At 34.4% G+C, this 18236-nt stretch overlaps 3 protein-coding genes across 3 annotated transcripts; 1 reads left to right on the forward strand and 2 right to left on the reverse strand.

Moving 5' to 3' along the window:
* Positions 1-410: 410 nt before the first annotated feature.
* LOC100652045 (alsin) lies at positions 411-8057 on the reverse strand. Its single transcript, XM_003397948.4, has 14 exons — positions 7350-8057; positions 5965-7287; positions 5320-5886; positions 4342-4711; positions 4054-4255; positions 3722-3902; positions 3471-3637; positions 3259-3368; positions 2971-3182; positions 2343-2900; positions 2070-2246; positions 1835-2003; positions 1587-1769; positions 411-1469 (listed from the first exon to the last, which is right to left on the reverse strand). Exons 1-14 carry the CDS (start codon positions 7688-7690, stop codon positions 1422-1424), a joined length of 4608 nt encoding a protein of 1535 aa, XP_003397996.3. The 5' UTR covers positions 7691-8057; the 3' UTR covers positions 411-1421.
* Positions 8058-8355: 298 nt separating this feature from the next.
* Positions 8356-10846, forward strand: LOC100652165 (dnaJ homolog shv). The gene is made up of 4 exons (XM_003397949.4): positions 8356-8594; positions 8932-9316; positions 9383-9938; positions 10021-10846. The coding sequence occupies exons 1-4, from the start codon at positions 8500-8502 to the stop codon at positions 10083-10085; spliced, it is 1101 nt and encodes a 366-aa protein (XP_003397997.1). The 5' UTR covers positions 8356-8499; the 3' UTR covers positions 10086-10846.
* Positions 10664-17793, reverse strand: LOC100652285. The gene is made up of 6 exons (XM_012312337.3): positions 16879-17793; positions 16475-16771; positions 15993-16190; positions 14415-14631; positions 13994-14291; positions 10664-13753 (listed from the first exon to the last, which is right to left on the reverse strand). Exons 3-6 carry the CDS (start codon positions 16077-16079, stop codon positions 12238-12240), a joined length of 2118 nt encoding a protein of 705 aa, XP_012167727.1. The 5' UTR covers positions 16080-16190; positions 16475-16771; positions 16879-17793; the 3' UTR covers positions 10664-12237.
* Positions 17794-18236: the final 443 nt, after the last annotated feature.

The raw sequence follows: 18236 nt of genomic DNA on the forward strand, positions 1-18236 counted from the left end.
TAAATAATTGGAGTCATCTATAGTTATAACAGTACTTACAAACATACGTACATATGTACGTAACTGGTGAAACAAGAGTTGATTTAAAAATTTTACAGAATGAAATATTCTATTTCATAGTTACATTCCATATTTATACAAAAATTGCAAACATTTAATGTACAAAGTGGTAACTTGATTAAATCAGAATTTAAAGAAGAAAAAGGGAAATCCGATACAAAATAAGGCTATGAAATAATAAATAAAATTTAATAAAGGAAAGCAACAGAATTGTCTCTTAATAACTGGTTTATTAAGATTACTTAATTGGGAGTTATAGTAAAAATTAATTATAGTAAATTACTTAATTATAGTAAAATGAATTATGTTTGTGTATTTAAATTCTAAGGTAAAATTATAAAATACATATGTAATTTATAATATGGAATTAAATGTATTTGCTATTTTTAAAGATACAATTTTGTTCATTTGATACAGATACTTATAAACTATCCATAGTAGGCATAAAACATTTAAAATGCATATTCAATTTATAACATAAAATTCTAATCATCATCATCGTTATATTACTATTTTTATGGCATGTATAGGTTTACGATATTGCACAAAATATCACAATGTTGTTGTTATTATGAAATATATAACGCAGGTATATCATTTGACATTAATTTTTCAATTAATGCCTTTTAAATACAGTTCATTACATCAATAATATAACAGAATAAAGAAAAATTATTACATTATAATATTACTAAATGATACTTATGGCAGTTAGATGAATTAAAGAATTATATCATATTGGTATTGATATTATTTGTAGAAATACCAAAAAATCATTTTGTATAGCATAGTATTCTTTATATATTTCTAAGTTTGCTTTGAACAATCTCATACAATAGTAATGAATAAATGCTTATTAAAATTGAACTTAAAATGCAGTGTTATTTAAAATTATAACAAAATGTTCAAGTATATGGCTGCTTCTATAAACTTTTACTGTACATTTACCTTCTTGGAAACGAGAAAATTAACATAAATAAAGCTTCAAATTCGTTCTAAATGTATATACACTGTACATTAATACTTTTCTAGAACATGATATATAATTTTACTACTTACATTATTACGACCTGACAATCTATCTGTTTCATACATATTGTAGTTTCTATTTTCATTAATTATAATAAATAAGTTTAATCACTTTTAATAGTCATAATGCACAAAATTCATTTTACGATGTCTAACATTTTATTAAATTATATTATTTCAACTAAATGTTAGATTTTGAGGTACCTTTTTATCGAGTTGAGTGCATATATTTTATTTATTTGTTATATTAACAATGTATTATAATAAGTTATCATTGAAACTTGCTTTATATTTCATAATTCTATTTATTTGTGAAAATTATTATGTCATGTTCAGTCACCCACATTAATTTTTTCTTGTAATATTTGGTAGTAGCAGGCCTAAAAGATATATATTTATATATATATATATATATATATATATATGTATGTATATATATATATATTATTTAAGCTCTAAAATCTTATATAGAGTTTCTCGCGAATGTAATATTTTACCTTAAGGGTAGTGAACATAATTCCAAGTTCTCCATTTTGTAAATAAGGCTCCATAAAATCTTCTATAAAATGTATTTCACTGCCCAATTGTAATACGCTGGCACGGACAACAACAAAACAAAACACAGGAAATAATTCATCCATTGTCCATAAATATGTAGTCCCCAATTGCTTTTGAACTGCCTATTATAAAAATCATGTGAGATTTAACAAACAAATAAAAATATACAGCAAAGAAGCTAGCTTACTTGTGTCATTTGTTCAAATGTATTCCTAACGACTAATAACTTTTCTAACGGTGAAAACGTGGTTTTCAATTGTTGTAATGTTTCTATTGCCTCGCTAAAGTACGGTTCACTTTGATACGGTAACCCGTTTTCGTTTAAATTCATTACGTTTGTATTCTTCCAAAATTTTCTAAAATTATTATTTAAAATTTAATAAAGTCACTGTCATTTTTGTATTTTCAACGATATTACTCACTGATCGATATCCAAAAAAGCCATTAGCGTTATATCAGGTTGCTTGTTCCATTTCATTAATCTTTCCCAATAGGCATCATCTTCTTTCTTATTATGTAAAGCATACAGTACAAAAAGTGCAGAATGCACACGAGGTAACAATATTGGATGAAGTATTGCTGCAGCACTTATAACTTGACTAACAACAAAGTGCAAAGTTAAAATAATGGAACATGATATTGTATAATTATGATAAATAAATAATAAATTATATAGAAAATTAATTAAAACATACTCTTCTTCTTCATTTTCTGTTTCTAATACGTATTCTTTACCACCTCGGGGTAACGCCGGAAATAACAGAGTAGCTATTTCATATATTCTTGATGTGATACTACGAAGTTCAGACACAGCATGACTGAGTAATAAAGGATGAACTCTTACACCACCATACGTAGCTGTATATACAGCGGCAACTTCTGTTAAAAGCGCTCCTAATGGGTGAAGTGAGCTATCAAACGCTTTAATCAAGTACTTATGAATTTCTCTATAGCTTTGTATTGTAAGTTTATCTCTCCCAAAACACGGAATTTTATCCAACTCATCAATTACTTCGTTATTTTTCTCTTTACTGGTACTAGTAATTGTCAGAAGTTTTTTTCGTTGTAAAGCTTTTTGATGTGATTTAGTTATTATACTAGCAATATTTTGCCAAACACGTTGTGTCTCTGCAGACTTATCAGTTATGCCTATAGCTTTCGAACCTGGTTCAGGTACACCAAGTTGCTGATAACATTGCCTAAATATAGCTTTCCATTTTTGATCTGGTGATACACATAATTTGCCAAAAGATCTGTATTAAATAAAAGCAAATAAAATTAAAATTACGCTCGAATAAATATTGCTCACAATAAACTACTTACGTCGGTTTCGAATTAGTTTGTATATTTCCGCTAGCTTTATTCATATGTAATGTCGCAATAACTTTTACTCCTTCGTTCCATGCACCATTCATATTACCTTCTAGTCTGTCACCACTAGTGAAAGTTAAAGTACCTTTACCATAAAAAATACCAGCTGATTTAAATTCACCTTCGTAATGAGTACCATCTTCAAACACCATGACTCCATGACCCTTTTAACATAAGCAATTTATTTCAACATTTTTGGGCTTATATTTACCAAATTTTGAATTATTTTTAATTATTTACCGTTAAAACGTCTTGCATGAAAACTCCTTCATAGTAAATACCATCTAAAGTTACTATTAAACCACAACCATGTTTCATACCATTACTCCATGATCCTAAGTATTTCTCGCCTGAAATAATATACATACTGTTCAATAAAACAATACTTTATAAAGATTTAATTTTACTGAAACAACGATTTCTTTTCCTATTTGTAATTACGTTATAATTACCTGTCATAATGTCGTCCATAATTCCATATCCCTGTTTAACACCTGCAGCCCATTCCCCAATATAAACAGATGCTACAGATGCCATAAAATGACCTTCCTTTTTAACACCATGACCATGTGGTAATCCGTCTTTGAAATATCCTTCATAAAAGTCTCCATTATTGTATCTAGAATATTTTACATTGCCTTCTTATATATTGTATATTTTATTTATTTACGCTTAGAATTTAAATTGTTATTTAAAAACTGACTTCATCGTCCCATATCCATTCTGTTGACCATCTTTCCACTGTCCTTCGTATACACCTTGTGATGGAATTTCCATTTTACCAGTACCATGAATAATACCTTTATGAAATTGTCCTGCATATTTTCGTCCATCAGACCATTCTAATTTTCCAGAACCGTGCGGCTTACCACTTAACCAGCGTCCTATGTACCAAAATAAAAGATAGTATTTTTCGTATACATATATGTATATTTATGTACCTACATAATATTCATCATTTGTATTATAATTTCAAAATATGAAATATGATATAAAACGCGTGAGATACAATACTGTTGTTAATGACATACGAACCAGTATATTTTGCATCTTTGAAAACACTGTGCTTAGTGAATGAGAATGAGCTAGAACGTACTATTGGAGGCGCATGTCCAATAACTCTTTGTAGACTACATTTTATGCCATTTTGTAAAGCATACAGCCATTCATTTCGTTCAGAAGGTGTTGGAGTATATAATACAAATGTGTCCTCTGGAGCTACTACTGATATAGCATTCTAAAACATAGAGATACAAATACAAAAATTGCACATTTGTAAATGTACATTTATATTTGAATTCCAAAGAGGTTTACTTAACATACTTGTACTATTTCAGAGTCTGGTAAAGGTTCTACCCATAGAGTTTTAAGTGGATATACCACATGAGATGTACCAGTAACATGGATAAATATATCAGTTAATAAAACAAACCAATGTGTAGAAAATCTTCCAGAATTAAGTATCGATAAAGGATGTGCTCGTGACTCTCTAATAAGTCTTCTATCAGGAAATCTTAATAATTCTCCAAGTTTTCCAGAACTTTCCCAAAATAATTTAGTTGCTTCAGCTTCTTTTTGTTGTTTCTCCTGATCATCACATATTTGTTCCCACTTTATTAAAGCTTCTTGTAATCGTTCTACTCCCATTCTTGCACCATTACATTTCATCAAATTTAATACCATATTCTTATATCTGTACAAAGATGATGTCTGTTATCATAAATAAGAAAATAGTAGATCACTAGTATATTTAAGATATTTATAGCAATATTAATTCTTTAAATATGTTTGACATAATGTAAGAATATAATTCCTTAAACGATCCTTTATGACATAAGGAATAATTTTTATTTTTGAGGCAGCAAATTCATTGCCTCTTGTAAACTAATAATCTCTTCTTATAATTATTTTGCCAATTTTTAATAGTTAAAAAATAATGAAGGCTACTACACTTACATGTCTAAATATAACTGGGAGGAAAGAAAAGAAGAAATAAGGAGGAGATTAGAGGTTGCGGGTAAAAAGATGAAATGCATAAGAGCGGAAGTGAAAGAAAAGGAGCAGAATCTGATCTGATAGTGACTCAGATAATCGCACTCAATGTAACCAACGAGAGAAATACTCTCGAGAGCAACTCACGATAATTTTACTCTTAAGTGGATATGTACATTAAGACAATTAGGTTGTAAGGCTGCTAGATAAAATGTAAAATATAAATGCGAATATAAATGAAAATGTAACTGTAAGTTATTCAAAGCATAGATAAAAAATAACTAATAATATATATTTAGATATATTTACCTATCCAGTTTATGTAGTGGATGTTGTAATGCCATAGTAATTGTAATTTCATCAGCAACTTTTTTAGTTTCATTAGTTTTTAATTTATCCATAAATAAATTTGTTATTACTTGTGGTATTTCAATTATTTTCGCAATATATGTAAATCCACTCAAAGAAATTATGTCACACACTGCATTTAAGTAATATTTATATACAGTAATATATTCTTCAACGTTAGCTACAATTGTCACTTCATATGCTTCACCAATATGATTAAAATAATCCCATAAACTAATAACATTTAATACACTGAAACTTAATAACTCAGTATAACATCGACATAATGTTTCGTAAACATTTGATTCTTGCATAGCACCTCCTCTTTTCTGGAACGGCCTAATTAAATTTTGGTAAACAATTAATATTTCTTCCAAGAAGATTTGTTCATTTATCAAATCCTCAGAGATATTTATCTTAGGTTCGTTTATCACAGAACAACAACTGTAGTTACCAGAGCTAAAAATTTGTTGGGGACTGCACTTATTGCTTGTCTCAATATCAAGTTGGAACATTTCACCAGTTTTACTGAAACCACATGACAACTTTCGTGAGTAAATAGAACTCTCATTTCTTATTGATACTTTTCATAATTAAATTATTTACCTTGATTGTCCAATAAAGTATAAACCATGATGCATCATAACTAAACTATGAAAACTACCAGCTGCCATGTCTTTAGCTCTTTCGTTTGGAAATAATTTGGTAGTAAATAAACGAGGTGCACTCTGATACACATTCGATTCCAATGTCACTTGTTTATGGTTATTCCTGCCCCAAGCAAAAACTCTTCCATCTAGAGTTAGAGCAAGAATATGAAATGCACCACATGAAATTTTTCTAAGTCCAGTATTACTGAGTTTTGCCACCAAAATAGGTCGCGACCGTTTAACAATATCTCCTGTTCCTAATTGTCCATATTGAATATCACCCCATGTCCAAAGTTCAGTAGATAGAATACTATTGCCAGTACGAGTTAATGTACTGATTCTTTCATTTAATCCTTGTTGAGACAATTCATGCTCCGAGGAACCAGTACTTGATGACCAAGGAAATTCTTCACAGCGTAAACTGAGTGCCAAACTGGTAGCAGCAGGTTTTGGATATTCATCTCCTAGTTCCAAATGTTCACTACTGTCATCTTTAAACTCATTTATATCTGAACTTCCACTCATATGCCTGGATAATGTAACAACTTTACCTCCCACGTTTTTCACTCCTTCATATACTAAATTAGCTACATTAGATACATTTTGTTTTATTAATCTAGTCGGTTTTTCAATGTTATCTAAAGGTATATCTTCTTTAACACTTCCATAAGATGAAACCCATGATAATTGTCTAGTTAAGAATTGCCTTGCAGCTTCTGTATTTATAAAAATAACATTCCTTTTTTCTTCTTTTTCAGAATCTATAGGATTATTGGCACACAGTTCACCATTTTCTACCACTTCAGAGATTTGTTCCTTTTTACTGTTTTCGGCAAATGAAATCTGTTGTTCTTTACTAGCAACAGATAAAGCGCTAATAGAATTGGTTGAGTGATCTTCGCTAGATTGCTGTACATGAAGTCCAGTAGGGCAAGTATCTGATGATGTTAGACTTGTAGGACTTAACAGCACGGTGTTGAGACACTGAGGGCATGAATTAACGAAAACTTCTTCTTCTAATTCATTCTCGCTGTCAGTATCATCTTTTAAAGCTTTTGGTGTTTTTCTCACTGCAACTACATTAAAGTTTGAACCACATGCAACAGCAGACACAGTTCTACCCTCAAAAAACTTCACCTTTTTAGGCTCTGTACTGTTAATATCTATTTGAGATTGATTTCCACTAGCCCAAAGTTGTCCGTTTTCTGTTACAAATAACGCTGCTTGATCACTAACAGCTATTGATTTCACTTTGATAATTTCGCTTTCTTGTTTATATCTGTAATGGTATAAATTATTTGAGTATAATGTAAAAATACATAAAGATTTTATGGAACCTACCCATGACTACAACATTTAACTTCTTCTTTTAGAATTATCGTATCTTCTACATTCATATCCTGAGGATTTACTTTCAAAACATGTCCATTATTATCTACAATAAATAAATAATCCGAATTGGATGCTATATCGATCACATCAAATTGAGCCCTTTTGAAAACCAATGACGGAGGACTGTTCTCCAAAAATGATACCTCTCCATAGTATAGACTGTTAGTAGTTGTTGCTACAAAAATGTGATCTTTAATGGTAACCAGTCTACAAATTATGCCATTTGGTTGGTCACCGAAAATGTATGATAACTTATCAACACCTCTCCATAAATGCATGTGTTTCTCCATTTTGTAGGATGTTTGACAGATAAACTATGCATAACCTAGAGATATCTTATTTTAGAGGATAGTGTTTTTAGTCAATAATGCTTTCGTCATGTGATTCTTGACTGAATCCCTTTCACTGAATTTTCGTGCAAGAGTACTCGAGACAATTTACATATTGACATGATTAAACTAATGATTTCCTTATTACAATACCGAGAGTTGGTTTAACAACACGTACCACAAACCTGTATAGTACACTTTACTTTTGCTTCACTGTTACTGACACTTTGATACCCAATATGATCTGTCACATGATCATTTTACTATATTGTAGGAGAGGGAGTAGATTTTTATTGTTAAGTGTGGTTTTCAGTGGAACTATGACGAAGAATAATAAAATTTTAACTTTATTAAAATAAGATCGAGGTACGATAAATATTAGAAATCTTCGTACTGCCAGCCGTAGTAAAGCAAAATAATTTTAAAACAATTTTACATAACATTTCACCTGTTGCATGCTAATACTTATTATAATCGTCTAAGAAGTAGGAATCGAAGATTTATCTACAATAATAAAATATATAATTATGTGTCAAAGGATCAAATTTATTGGAATTTGTTTAATATTTTTAGAAACAGTACTGAAGTATAAAAAAAATCTTATATCTGTGTCAAATTCAACCAATCATTTTTTTTTACTGCTAAACGTTAAATCTAAGTATTTTCGTTGAATATGTACGCGCCTAAAAACTCATTTATCGTCGATCAAAATCGGATAAATTGAACTCGGAGCACCCACCAATCAGGAGCACCCACGATCCTGAGCTCCGATGTTTGTTGTAACGTCTGCTAGAATGGCAGCGATAAAATTGATGTGGTCTTTATTAATAAATTTAATAATATGTGTAATTCTAACTGTGGCAGGGTAAGTGGAGAACCTTGTCTATGCTTATAAAATTTAATTATTTCGAATATCGAAGATATTTGCTTTATGATAATTTTATAACCTTTTACTTTGTAAACCATCTACGGAAGCTATTAATATGAAAAGGATTAGATAATGTTTAAAGTACGTTTGTAGATCGACTTCATTATTTATGTTTTCCGTTAAGAATTCTACTAAAAAGACATTACAATCTTGCATAGTAATACATTCATATAATTGATGTTGAATGATCTAACAATTTAGGCTGCTAATTTGAAGTGTTTACAGTATATGATACATTAGAAATAGGAATTAAAGTATGTATATATCTTTGCAGGAGAGATTTTTATGCCATTTTAGGCATACCGTCGACAGCAAGCCAACACGCGATAAAAAAGGCATACAGAAAATTGGCAAAAGAATTACATCCTGACAAAAATAAAGACGATCCGAATGCCTCTCAGAAATTTCAAGATCTGGGTGCAGCCTACGAGGTTCTGTCAGATAATGAAAAGAGAGAAATGTATGACAGATGCGGAGAGGAATGTTTGAAAAAGGACGGTATGATGAATAATGCCGATCCATTTGCAAGTTTCTTTGGTGATTTTGGCTTCCATTTTGGCGGAGAATCTCATCACCAGCAAGAAACACCTAAAGGATCTAATATTGTAATGGACTTGGTAGTTACTTTAGAAGAATTATATAGTGGAAATTTTATAGAGGTAAGATTTTATAGTTAATATAGAGAAGATGCGTAAATGGGAGGTATAAAATTGTTTATCTTTCAGATAACAAGAAATAAGCCAGTTACGAAGGCAGCAAAAGGAACAAGAAAGTGTAATTGTAGACAAGAATTGGTTACTCGGAATTTAGGAAATGGAAGATTTCAAATGATGCAACAATCAGTTTGTTCAGAATGTCCAAATGTTAAATTTGTTACAGAAGAACGTGTATTGGAGGTTGAAGTAGAACCTGGCATGGTAGATGGACAAGAAACTAAATTCATAGCAGAAGGTGAACCACATTTGGATGGGGAACCTGGAGATTTAATCTTAAAAATACGAACACAACCACATCCAGTTTTTGAAAGAATTGGCGACGATCTATATACAAACGTTACTATATCTATGCAGGACGCATTAATAGGTTTTAAAATGGATATAGAACACTTAGATGGTCACAAGGTAGCTATTCAGAGGGATAAAGTAACCAAACCGGGAGCCCGTATTAGGAAAAAAGGAGAAGGCATGCCTAATTATGAGAATAATAATCTTCATGGCACCTTATATATTACATTTGACGTTGCTTTTCCCGAGACAGAATTCACGGATACTCAAAAAGAAGGTAAGTTATTTTAACATATAACGCTCGTGAGATATAACACGATCGTTTGCGCTTGTTCGATCTTTCTTTACCCTGTTCGCAGAAATAAAAACTCTACTACAACAAGATTCTGTAAGTCGAATTTATAATGGAATAAGGGGAAATTAAGAACTTTAAGTGTAACGTATGTACAAAGTGACAGTATAAAATGTGCATACAACTGAGGTGCGCGTGTTGACTCAGTGTGTTTCTATACCAAGTGGTGCTTTCGCTTCCTTGAAATGTGGATACCAACAGGTTTGGTAGCCAACCATGAGGTCAGTCGAAATGGATACATGTAGCAAACATAATAACCATTGCAAGTACACGTACTTCCTCTTTGATTATAAGAAACTGGTCATATATGTTATTGCCAATTACTTATGCGGATGTCAGGAATGATTGTGCAGTTTATTTAACAAAATAAGTTATTTTTCCTTTAACACGCGCGGGTGATGTATGAATGTTTTACACGAACAGAAATTTTGCATTTAAATAGTGAGAAATACTTGATGAAAATGTTTTTAAATATCGGACCTAGTATCCAATAATAATAATAAAGTATTGTATTACGATTTTTCTATTGAAATTATTCGCAATAAAATGTACAACACCATCCGTCATCGATAACTCTAAAGGATTGTGCAATCATTTAACTTGCGTTTCAAATATTTATTAAAAATGTTTCGCATTAAATTGTACATTAGTTTATATTTTACAAAGGTTTTATTTCAGTACCTTTGAGTACACTTCATTTACAAAAATTAAAGTATAATTCTTTCGTCAGATACAACACAGTATGTTGTAACGTTTTGTTGCTTTGTACACAGCAACCTTAAAATCTCTCATAAAAAGGAGGCCATAAATAAATTATAATTTTTGTATCTTTATACGTAATTCTAACGTACTTACCTATGTAATTACCTGTAGTTTTTGTTAATTTATAGTTGAGTTTCTATAATTATCTCAAGTATGTCATCGATTCGTATTACAATCGTATTAAAAATTAGCGCGCAAACATTTTATTACGAACCGATGGTTTTGATTCTATGCAACTCTGTATTCGACCATTGAACGATCGAGCTTGCTTTCATCTCGTTTTAGCACAGGTAAAAGAAGTTATTTGCATCGAACCAAAATCATTGAACGATAATCATGGTCCTATCGAAAAATATACGCATACGCGTGTGATGGTAAATATTTTCTCTTTAAGCGAATGATTAACCAGTTTGACAAAATCTTAAGACAGGTATCGTTAGATCGATAACGTGACTTTTCTGTTTCTCTGGTCTCAAAATAATAAATAAATTATTTTATATCTTTTTTATAGCACAGATATATAAATCTGTAGCATAAACGTGAAACGCAAATAATAAGTAAGTATCCGAGTTACGTTGTTCTATCTGAATTTAGGAAAATCATATACAATATACAAATGTTACTAATAAAGGTTTGAGAAAGTACAATGATAAGAAGATCGTTGTTCGAGTCGAAGGCTAGTCAAATCTTTAGGTAATTGCAGGACAATAGGACCGTTTCAAAGCCGTAATTTTACGTAATCAGTGTTTTTCGTCGAATGCGTGTTATCGTAAAAAGACGAACGAAGTATTTTAATAGCAGGAAGTCTGCGAGTCGCGTCTAATAATTAAAATATCAGCACATGTTAGGTCTTTCTTTGAATTTAGTTGAAAATTATTCACAGTATGCTTAAGTATGCTTAACAAATCAAACGTCGTATTTAAAAGTTGCTGTCATTTACTTCTATATAGGAAGAAAATGTATTTTTGTAACATGAAAGAATCGTGTATCTCTCTGCAATTGCATTTTTATACATACGTCTGTACACGTACATTTGTATCCCATAGTAGACTAAACGCATGTATATATGGTCATGCTTAAATTCAATAATATCGCTGCAATCACGCCAATTACGTTTACTTATTACTTATTCGTGTATCAACATATTACACTGTGCGTATTTATTATTATCGTACACAATAAAAACGATACCACTATCAGTTGACGCTTAATTTGTTAAGTACGAAATTACCGCGAATCACAACTTTAAAGCAAGTATCTTATCACAGTGTGACTTTTTCTTTTTCTTTTTTTTTTTTTTTTTTTTTTTTTGTACCAGTATACTGGCTATCGTACTCTAATTTCATTGGAGAGTCATTCAAGAGTATGTTCGTCAAAGTGAGTCTCTTAAAGTTTTGGAAAAACGAATAGATAAAAAAAGAAGAAAAGAAGAAAAAAAGATGATAAAAAGAATCAGATCAAGCTACAAACAATAGCAGTATAGCCTCATATTGAATTCATCGACACAGGCGCTTTGTTTTCCGTACGCGTTCAATCTGCTAACCGATCCTACCAACTTGTTAGTCTTACTCTCGTTTCTGTAGCGTATCGTACCCTCGAATATCGCGTCACCAGGTTCCGTTTGAATGGTGATGGTGTAATCGATCAGTTGGTTCTTCTCATCCTCGGCCTTCCACGCTTTCGCGGCTTTAATTTCTTTCAATTTCAATACCGCGCATTGTACGAACTTGTTGAGCATGTTATTCAATTCCGAGACCAAAAAGACTGCCTTGTCCCGAAGACTTTCGTCATCCGAAGAAACATCGTAGCTGTTATGACACATGCACCAATGACTAGCTATACCCGCCATGGAGCATGTCCTGTAGTCAGGAATCGGCAAAAACCAGCTGATTCCACGGGGCAAATTCTCATCTTTCGGCATGGCTCGAAGTCGGGCCTTAAGACGCGATTCCTGCAGATTTTCCGAATGCAGTATGTCCATCAAGGTCTCGTGCAAGTCGAAAGCTGTTGTTAGACTGCGCGTGTTTCTTCGGAAATTCGCCCAAGCTACTTGATACTTTTCCTTCCACCATCGAGGCATCACCACGAACACAAACGGAAGGCTGTCCTCCATTCTTCCTTGATAAGTCTGCCGAAAGCTTCCCCATCTCATCCCATGGTCGCTCATCACTATCAACGCTGTTCGATTTAGCAACCGTTTCGTGAACAAATGGGTGACGAGGTTGTAGTAGGAATTGTCGCCTAATTGCGGATAGTTGAAGAAATCGTGGGTGAGGCTGGCTTGCCAGATCATCGCGAAATATGGGTCCCTGTAAAATCGCGAGGCGAATTTCTTAGCGTAGTCGAGTAAGTTTTCAAAGGTTTTTCTGGTTCCCACGCAGAGATTCGCGTTTAATTTGTGCGTATTACCGATATCCTTCTCGGATGCGATACAGAATGGTCTGAGATAATAGTCAGTGGGTTGAACTCGGAAGCCTCGTTTCAGATAATTGAAGGTCGTCATGCCACATGCATCCTCGCCGAAACCCGTTCGATAACCGGATGCGCTGAAATTTTTCCAAATGAATGGGCAGTCGTCGAACGTTTTATCCTTAGTTTGCCAACATAGATCGTGCAGCTCTTTCTCGGATAAGCCGCTTAAGACAGGCACTAAATTCGGATACGTGTTATCAGCCACTTTAGTGTAACCCAAGAATTCAACCGCTCCGAGTTCTTTCAACGCGTGGACAGTATTCGGCATCATACGATGAAAATTTAGTCGTGAAATCGAGTCAAGGCCGATTATTAACACGCTGAGCTGTTCAGTTTTCGTATTGGTCGCTCTGGCTCGTTTGTATTTCCTCTCGACCGATTGGAAACGAGGTACAAACGCGTGATAATCCTTGTATATCACCTCGTTGTTGCGCGAACATTCCACTTTCACGAACTCGGTGTTTACGGCTGTCGCGTTTTCGAATTTGAAACACTCGTTACCGTACCTATAAATACGAATTACGAATTACGAATTACGAATTACGAATATCAAATAAATATATTACGCTTGAAATTAAGAAAGAGACTAAAGCGATAAAGAGAGAAATACGTATGACAGATTTAACGCTGCTACGGTTTTCGGCAAACTTTGGTATAAAATTGCATCTGGTTCGAACGCGGTACACTAAAATCAGATTAGAAATCGTAGACGATCGATAAAAGTAAGAACGATCAGTCTTACTGACGTAACAACGTTATCTTCGTCCTTCGTTCGCCAGAACGGGCGCCAGCAGCAATCGATTTCCCCTGAATCGTTGTAAAAATGGCCGATCGCATTTGGATTTATGTAGAGCGCCGTGTCGTTTGAATCGACCAGCGGTAAATGACTTCCGTGCTCGCAAATAAGCGGTTTTTCCTTCTCGATAAATCGCGTAATCGCTGAATCGAAAGGATCCATCGCTGGAATTCGACAACCTTTGTTGCGGACTACGAAACCGGAGTTCGCTATGGACGCGAACAAAGATTTCAATTCTACGTAATTGTCTGAAAATAAAGTAATACGTTCGATCGATCGATCAATCGACAACGACAAAGAGACGTTCGAACGAGATTCGCTTAAACGTCCTCCTGGGCCTATGCCTTTAGTAAAAATAGCTATAGGTATACCTTGCGAGGTATCGTTGACAATAGCTCCGTACCGTGCCGCTCGAAACTGATCCGTGTTGAACGTGTTTATTACGATTAACGATACAAATAGGAAGACCAGCAGCCCTATTAACCATTTTTGTAGCCGCGATCGACTTTTGTATATTTTGTTATGCAGCTCGAAATTAAAATTGTTGGGTCCATCATCTAGCGCATTTTTATCGCCACGAAACAGTACCTAAAAATGAAAATTATCAGATAAAATAACGTGAATATCTTGTTAAACGTTCGATGCAATATCTCTATTCACTTTGATAAAAATTAACATTTATCCGTTTTACAGCTTAAATGATTTTGCTGATATTTTATTTCGCTTGCATCTCGTTACGTTGTCTTTACACATTTTTCTTTGGTTCGTTTCTTTAAGAAAGAACACGATTCGGTATATTAGCAAGAATATCAGTTATACGATATATAGAATATAATATATCGAAAACTAAAAGTTCTGCGTCCAGTAACTAATTCGATAAATAAAACAAGAAAATTGACATTTATAGATTAACACATTCGTTCGAATACTCTGTATGTATGTACGTATGTTTAAACATTGGTACTTTTAGTAATCGAAGCTTTCGTGATTCAAGTTTCTCGTTTCTCGTTTCTCGTTTGTCGGCGTATGTTCGCAAAATATGTTTACATCGTATATTTATATCTTTTTATATCATCCGAATATGCATGCGGTATATGTAACGACAAGAATAAATAAGAAAGAAGAAGCAATTAAATGATTTAAGTTTAGCGTGACAGTTGGTGATTTGTTATTAATTTTCATCTGAATACACAATTTAATCTAAAGTACATGAAAAACAGGCAAAATAACAACCAAACTGGAAATGTACACACACGATAAGTACAATTTACTTGCCAACGATGAAAAGGAAATGTTCTTTAATTTCTTCGAATTTAACTTAATCAACTATAAACGATAACTTTCGGATGAGAAAGATTTTACAGGAAAAGCAATAGATAGGATGGAATATTATATATTCGATTTAAAACATTTTCGTTAAACATTCGAATTTTAAGGTAACGAACCTTTTGAAAATATAAGAGAAGATTTGAAACTTTCACCGGGCTGAGAGCGCGGTGCGAAGATAACAGAAAAGATTAGTATTCTTCTGTTATAAATTCAAGTTGAAGAGCGCGATATTCGCGATATTCGGAAAGATAAAAATTTGTCGTTGACAAATTCTCGTAAAAGTGAAAATTTTGTTAAAAATGTTGCTGCGATCGGTTGGTTGTATCGTATATTATAAAAGTATATTGGAAGAGCTGGCCGATTACCCGAGTCGCGAGAGAGGACAAACGAATCGTTCGACTGTTAAAAGTAACATCTCGTTTGCTTTATTCCCTTCGGTTTTCACGTTCTTTTTCAAATATTTAAAAAATACCTCTTCACCGTTATAAAGCCATTATTATATTCGAACTTTACGTTTATCGTTGGATTCGCGAGATTTGATAGAGTTCGGATCGAACGGAAACGACATAAAAGCGATAAAATATCGCAATTTAATAATATTCGTAATCTTATTATCTTACCTTATTTCGAGATTGATCGCACATGCCAGGGCAACCTTCCTTGCTAATCACCTTTGAACGTTTGAAAGATACCGGAAACAGGTACATGCATCATCCGATATCCAGATCTTATCGTAAAGAGGACTATTCGAGGTCGCTATCGTTGTCTTTGGTATAGATTCGGATGTCTGTAATTTACGACTAGACCGTCCCGTCCAACTGTAACGTTCGCAATCACGCAAGAAATCATACCGACTGACAAAATATAAAATCACGTTATCGTATAATAACGCCGATGTTTTGTACATCGCGCTATCTCGATTACACGTTAAACAAAGATAGGAAATTAAAAAAGAAAAAAATTACAGGACAGATAAGAAGAAAGAATCGAGACGGGAAAGAGAAATGCTAATTACGCTGCACTTTACGCGTATTATCGATTTCGATTCCAATTTGAACCGTTAGCTTTTAATTTTCCGTTAAAGCGAAATTATCGGACTTACCGATGGATTCTTTCGATCCTGCTTTTTCCGCCGCTTTTTTCACCGTCAGCCTCTATCGAAACGATCCCAAGTGCAGGCATCGTTGAGTAAATCTCACTAAGCTTTTCAACAGCTTTTTTCTTCCACCATTTCATCGCATCTCCACGATTTCCACGATGAAACTTTGCCCGGTTCGACCACGATTTTTCGCCAGTAACAAAAATGGAGAAACGTTTGCCAATCGATTCGATGATTGCTCGGAAGCTGCTGTGTGAAAATACGTCTGCACGATGATTGCACAGCTGAAAAACTCGTCCTCTTTGGACGCAAAAGGGCGTTTGTTCGTTGGCTATTTCGAACAAGTACCAGGCCGTTAACAAGGCCGTTTCTTGCGAGAATTTGAAAAATCTGTAAATTCAGCTTACTCGTTTTCTCCTTTAAAAATACTTTGGGTCCAAAAATTAAACCATACAAGCACGGTTATATGATAATATACGCGATGTTTGTAGGAGATTGGCGATGATCTGCGAGGAAAATTCGTCGTTCCTGCAATTTGACAGAGTCGAACGGCTCGCTGAACGCGTCGATTCCACGTCGTCCAACGTCAGGAAGGTTCGATTCAGCGCACTTTAATGCAACCAAGTTTTCGTCTCGATGCATTTTAACAACGAGAGAGTGGTGGTTTCGGGAGCCGAGTTTCTCGCCGCTCTGCTTACTTGCAGCATCTCCTTGCTTTCGACAACGGGTCAGAGATTTCACGCGTTTCCATCGGGTTTCCCTTTCACGGCCGGAACACCCTTTTCCGTTCGATTGTCCGCGGCAGTGGTTGCCGATTGGAATGCCCGCCGATCGAATTTACCGGACCGCATAAACGGAACTGTCGGATGCCAAAATCGCCGTAAACCATCACCATCACCATCGCCGCGTGTTACGTCATTGCGGCTGTTCACTTTGCGACTGCTCGACGAATACCTCCGTGATCGCTCGCGGATCTTGCAACGGCGTGATCGGAACGGTAATATACGATTAGGAGGCACGATGCGGTACGACGGCGCGAACGATTTTACGATTGGATGACCGGACTCGACGTTGACATGACGAGACGCTGGGTGAAATGCGGCGAGCAGCGTTTGGACCAGTTCGAAGATGGAAAATGAGCGTAAAACGTAATCCGGGAACGGGAACAGAGTCATCGAAGAACGAACAGTCTTCTTTTCCTCGTGTTCTCCACGTGGCCACGTGGGAACCGTCGGTCAGTCCCCAATTCCCGGAACACGTTGGAGACAGCGACGAGGCGTTGCCGTGGCCGTGGCTGGGATCCTAGCGGAATACATACAGGGGCCATAGGCAGCGAGGTAACGAGAGGAGGAGAGACGAGAGAATCTGGTCGATAGACGCGGTAGCGCGCGCGCGCGCCCACGGCCTCTTCTGCACTTTGGCGATACGTCGCGTCGCGCGTCGCGCGTCGCCACGGACCAGTTAACAGCCGCTTCCTCTTACTCTGGTCCAGCGCAGCGGCTTAATAGCCGGTCAACGCACACGACCGTTATCTACTCGCCAATCTTTTATTTATCGTTACTTTTATGCCGATTTTACTTTTTATTATTATTATTATTATTATTATTATTATTATTATTATTATTATTATGGTTGGTATTATCAGTTGACCGCAATGGGACTATTTGCGTTCCATATCGTATTTCACATACACGTTGGCCATGGTGGCTTTGTTCGTAATTTTTCGTTTCTTCTTCTTTGTTTCGTCGATAACTTCGTCGATGAT

Source organism: Bombus terrestris, chromosome 9, assembly GCF_910591885.1.
Source record: "Bombus terrestris chromosome 9, iyBomTerr1.2, whole genome shotgun sequence".
NCBI classification, from domain to species: Eukaryota; Metazoa; Arthropoda; class Insecta; order Hymenoptera; family Apidae; genus Bombus; species Bombus terrestris.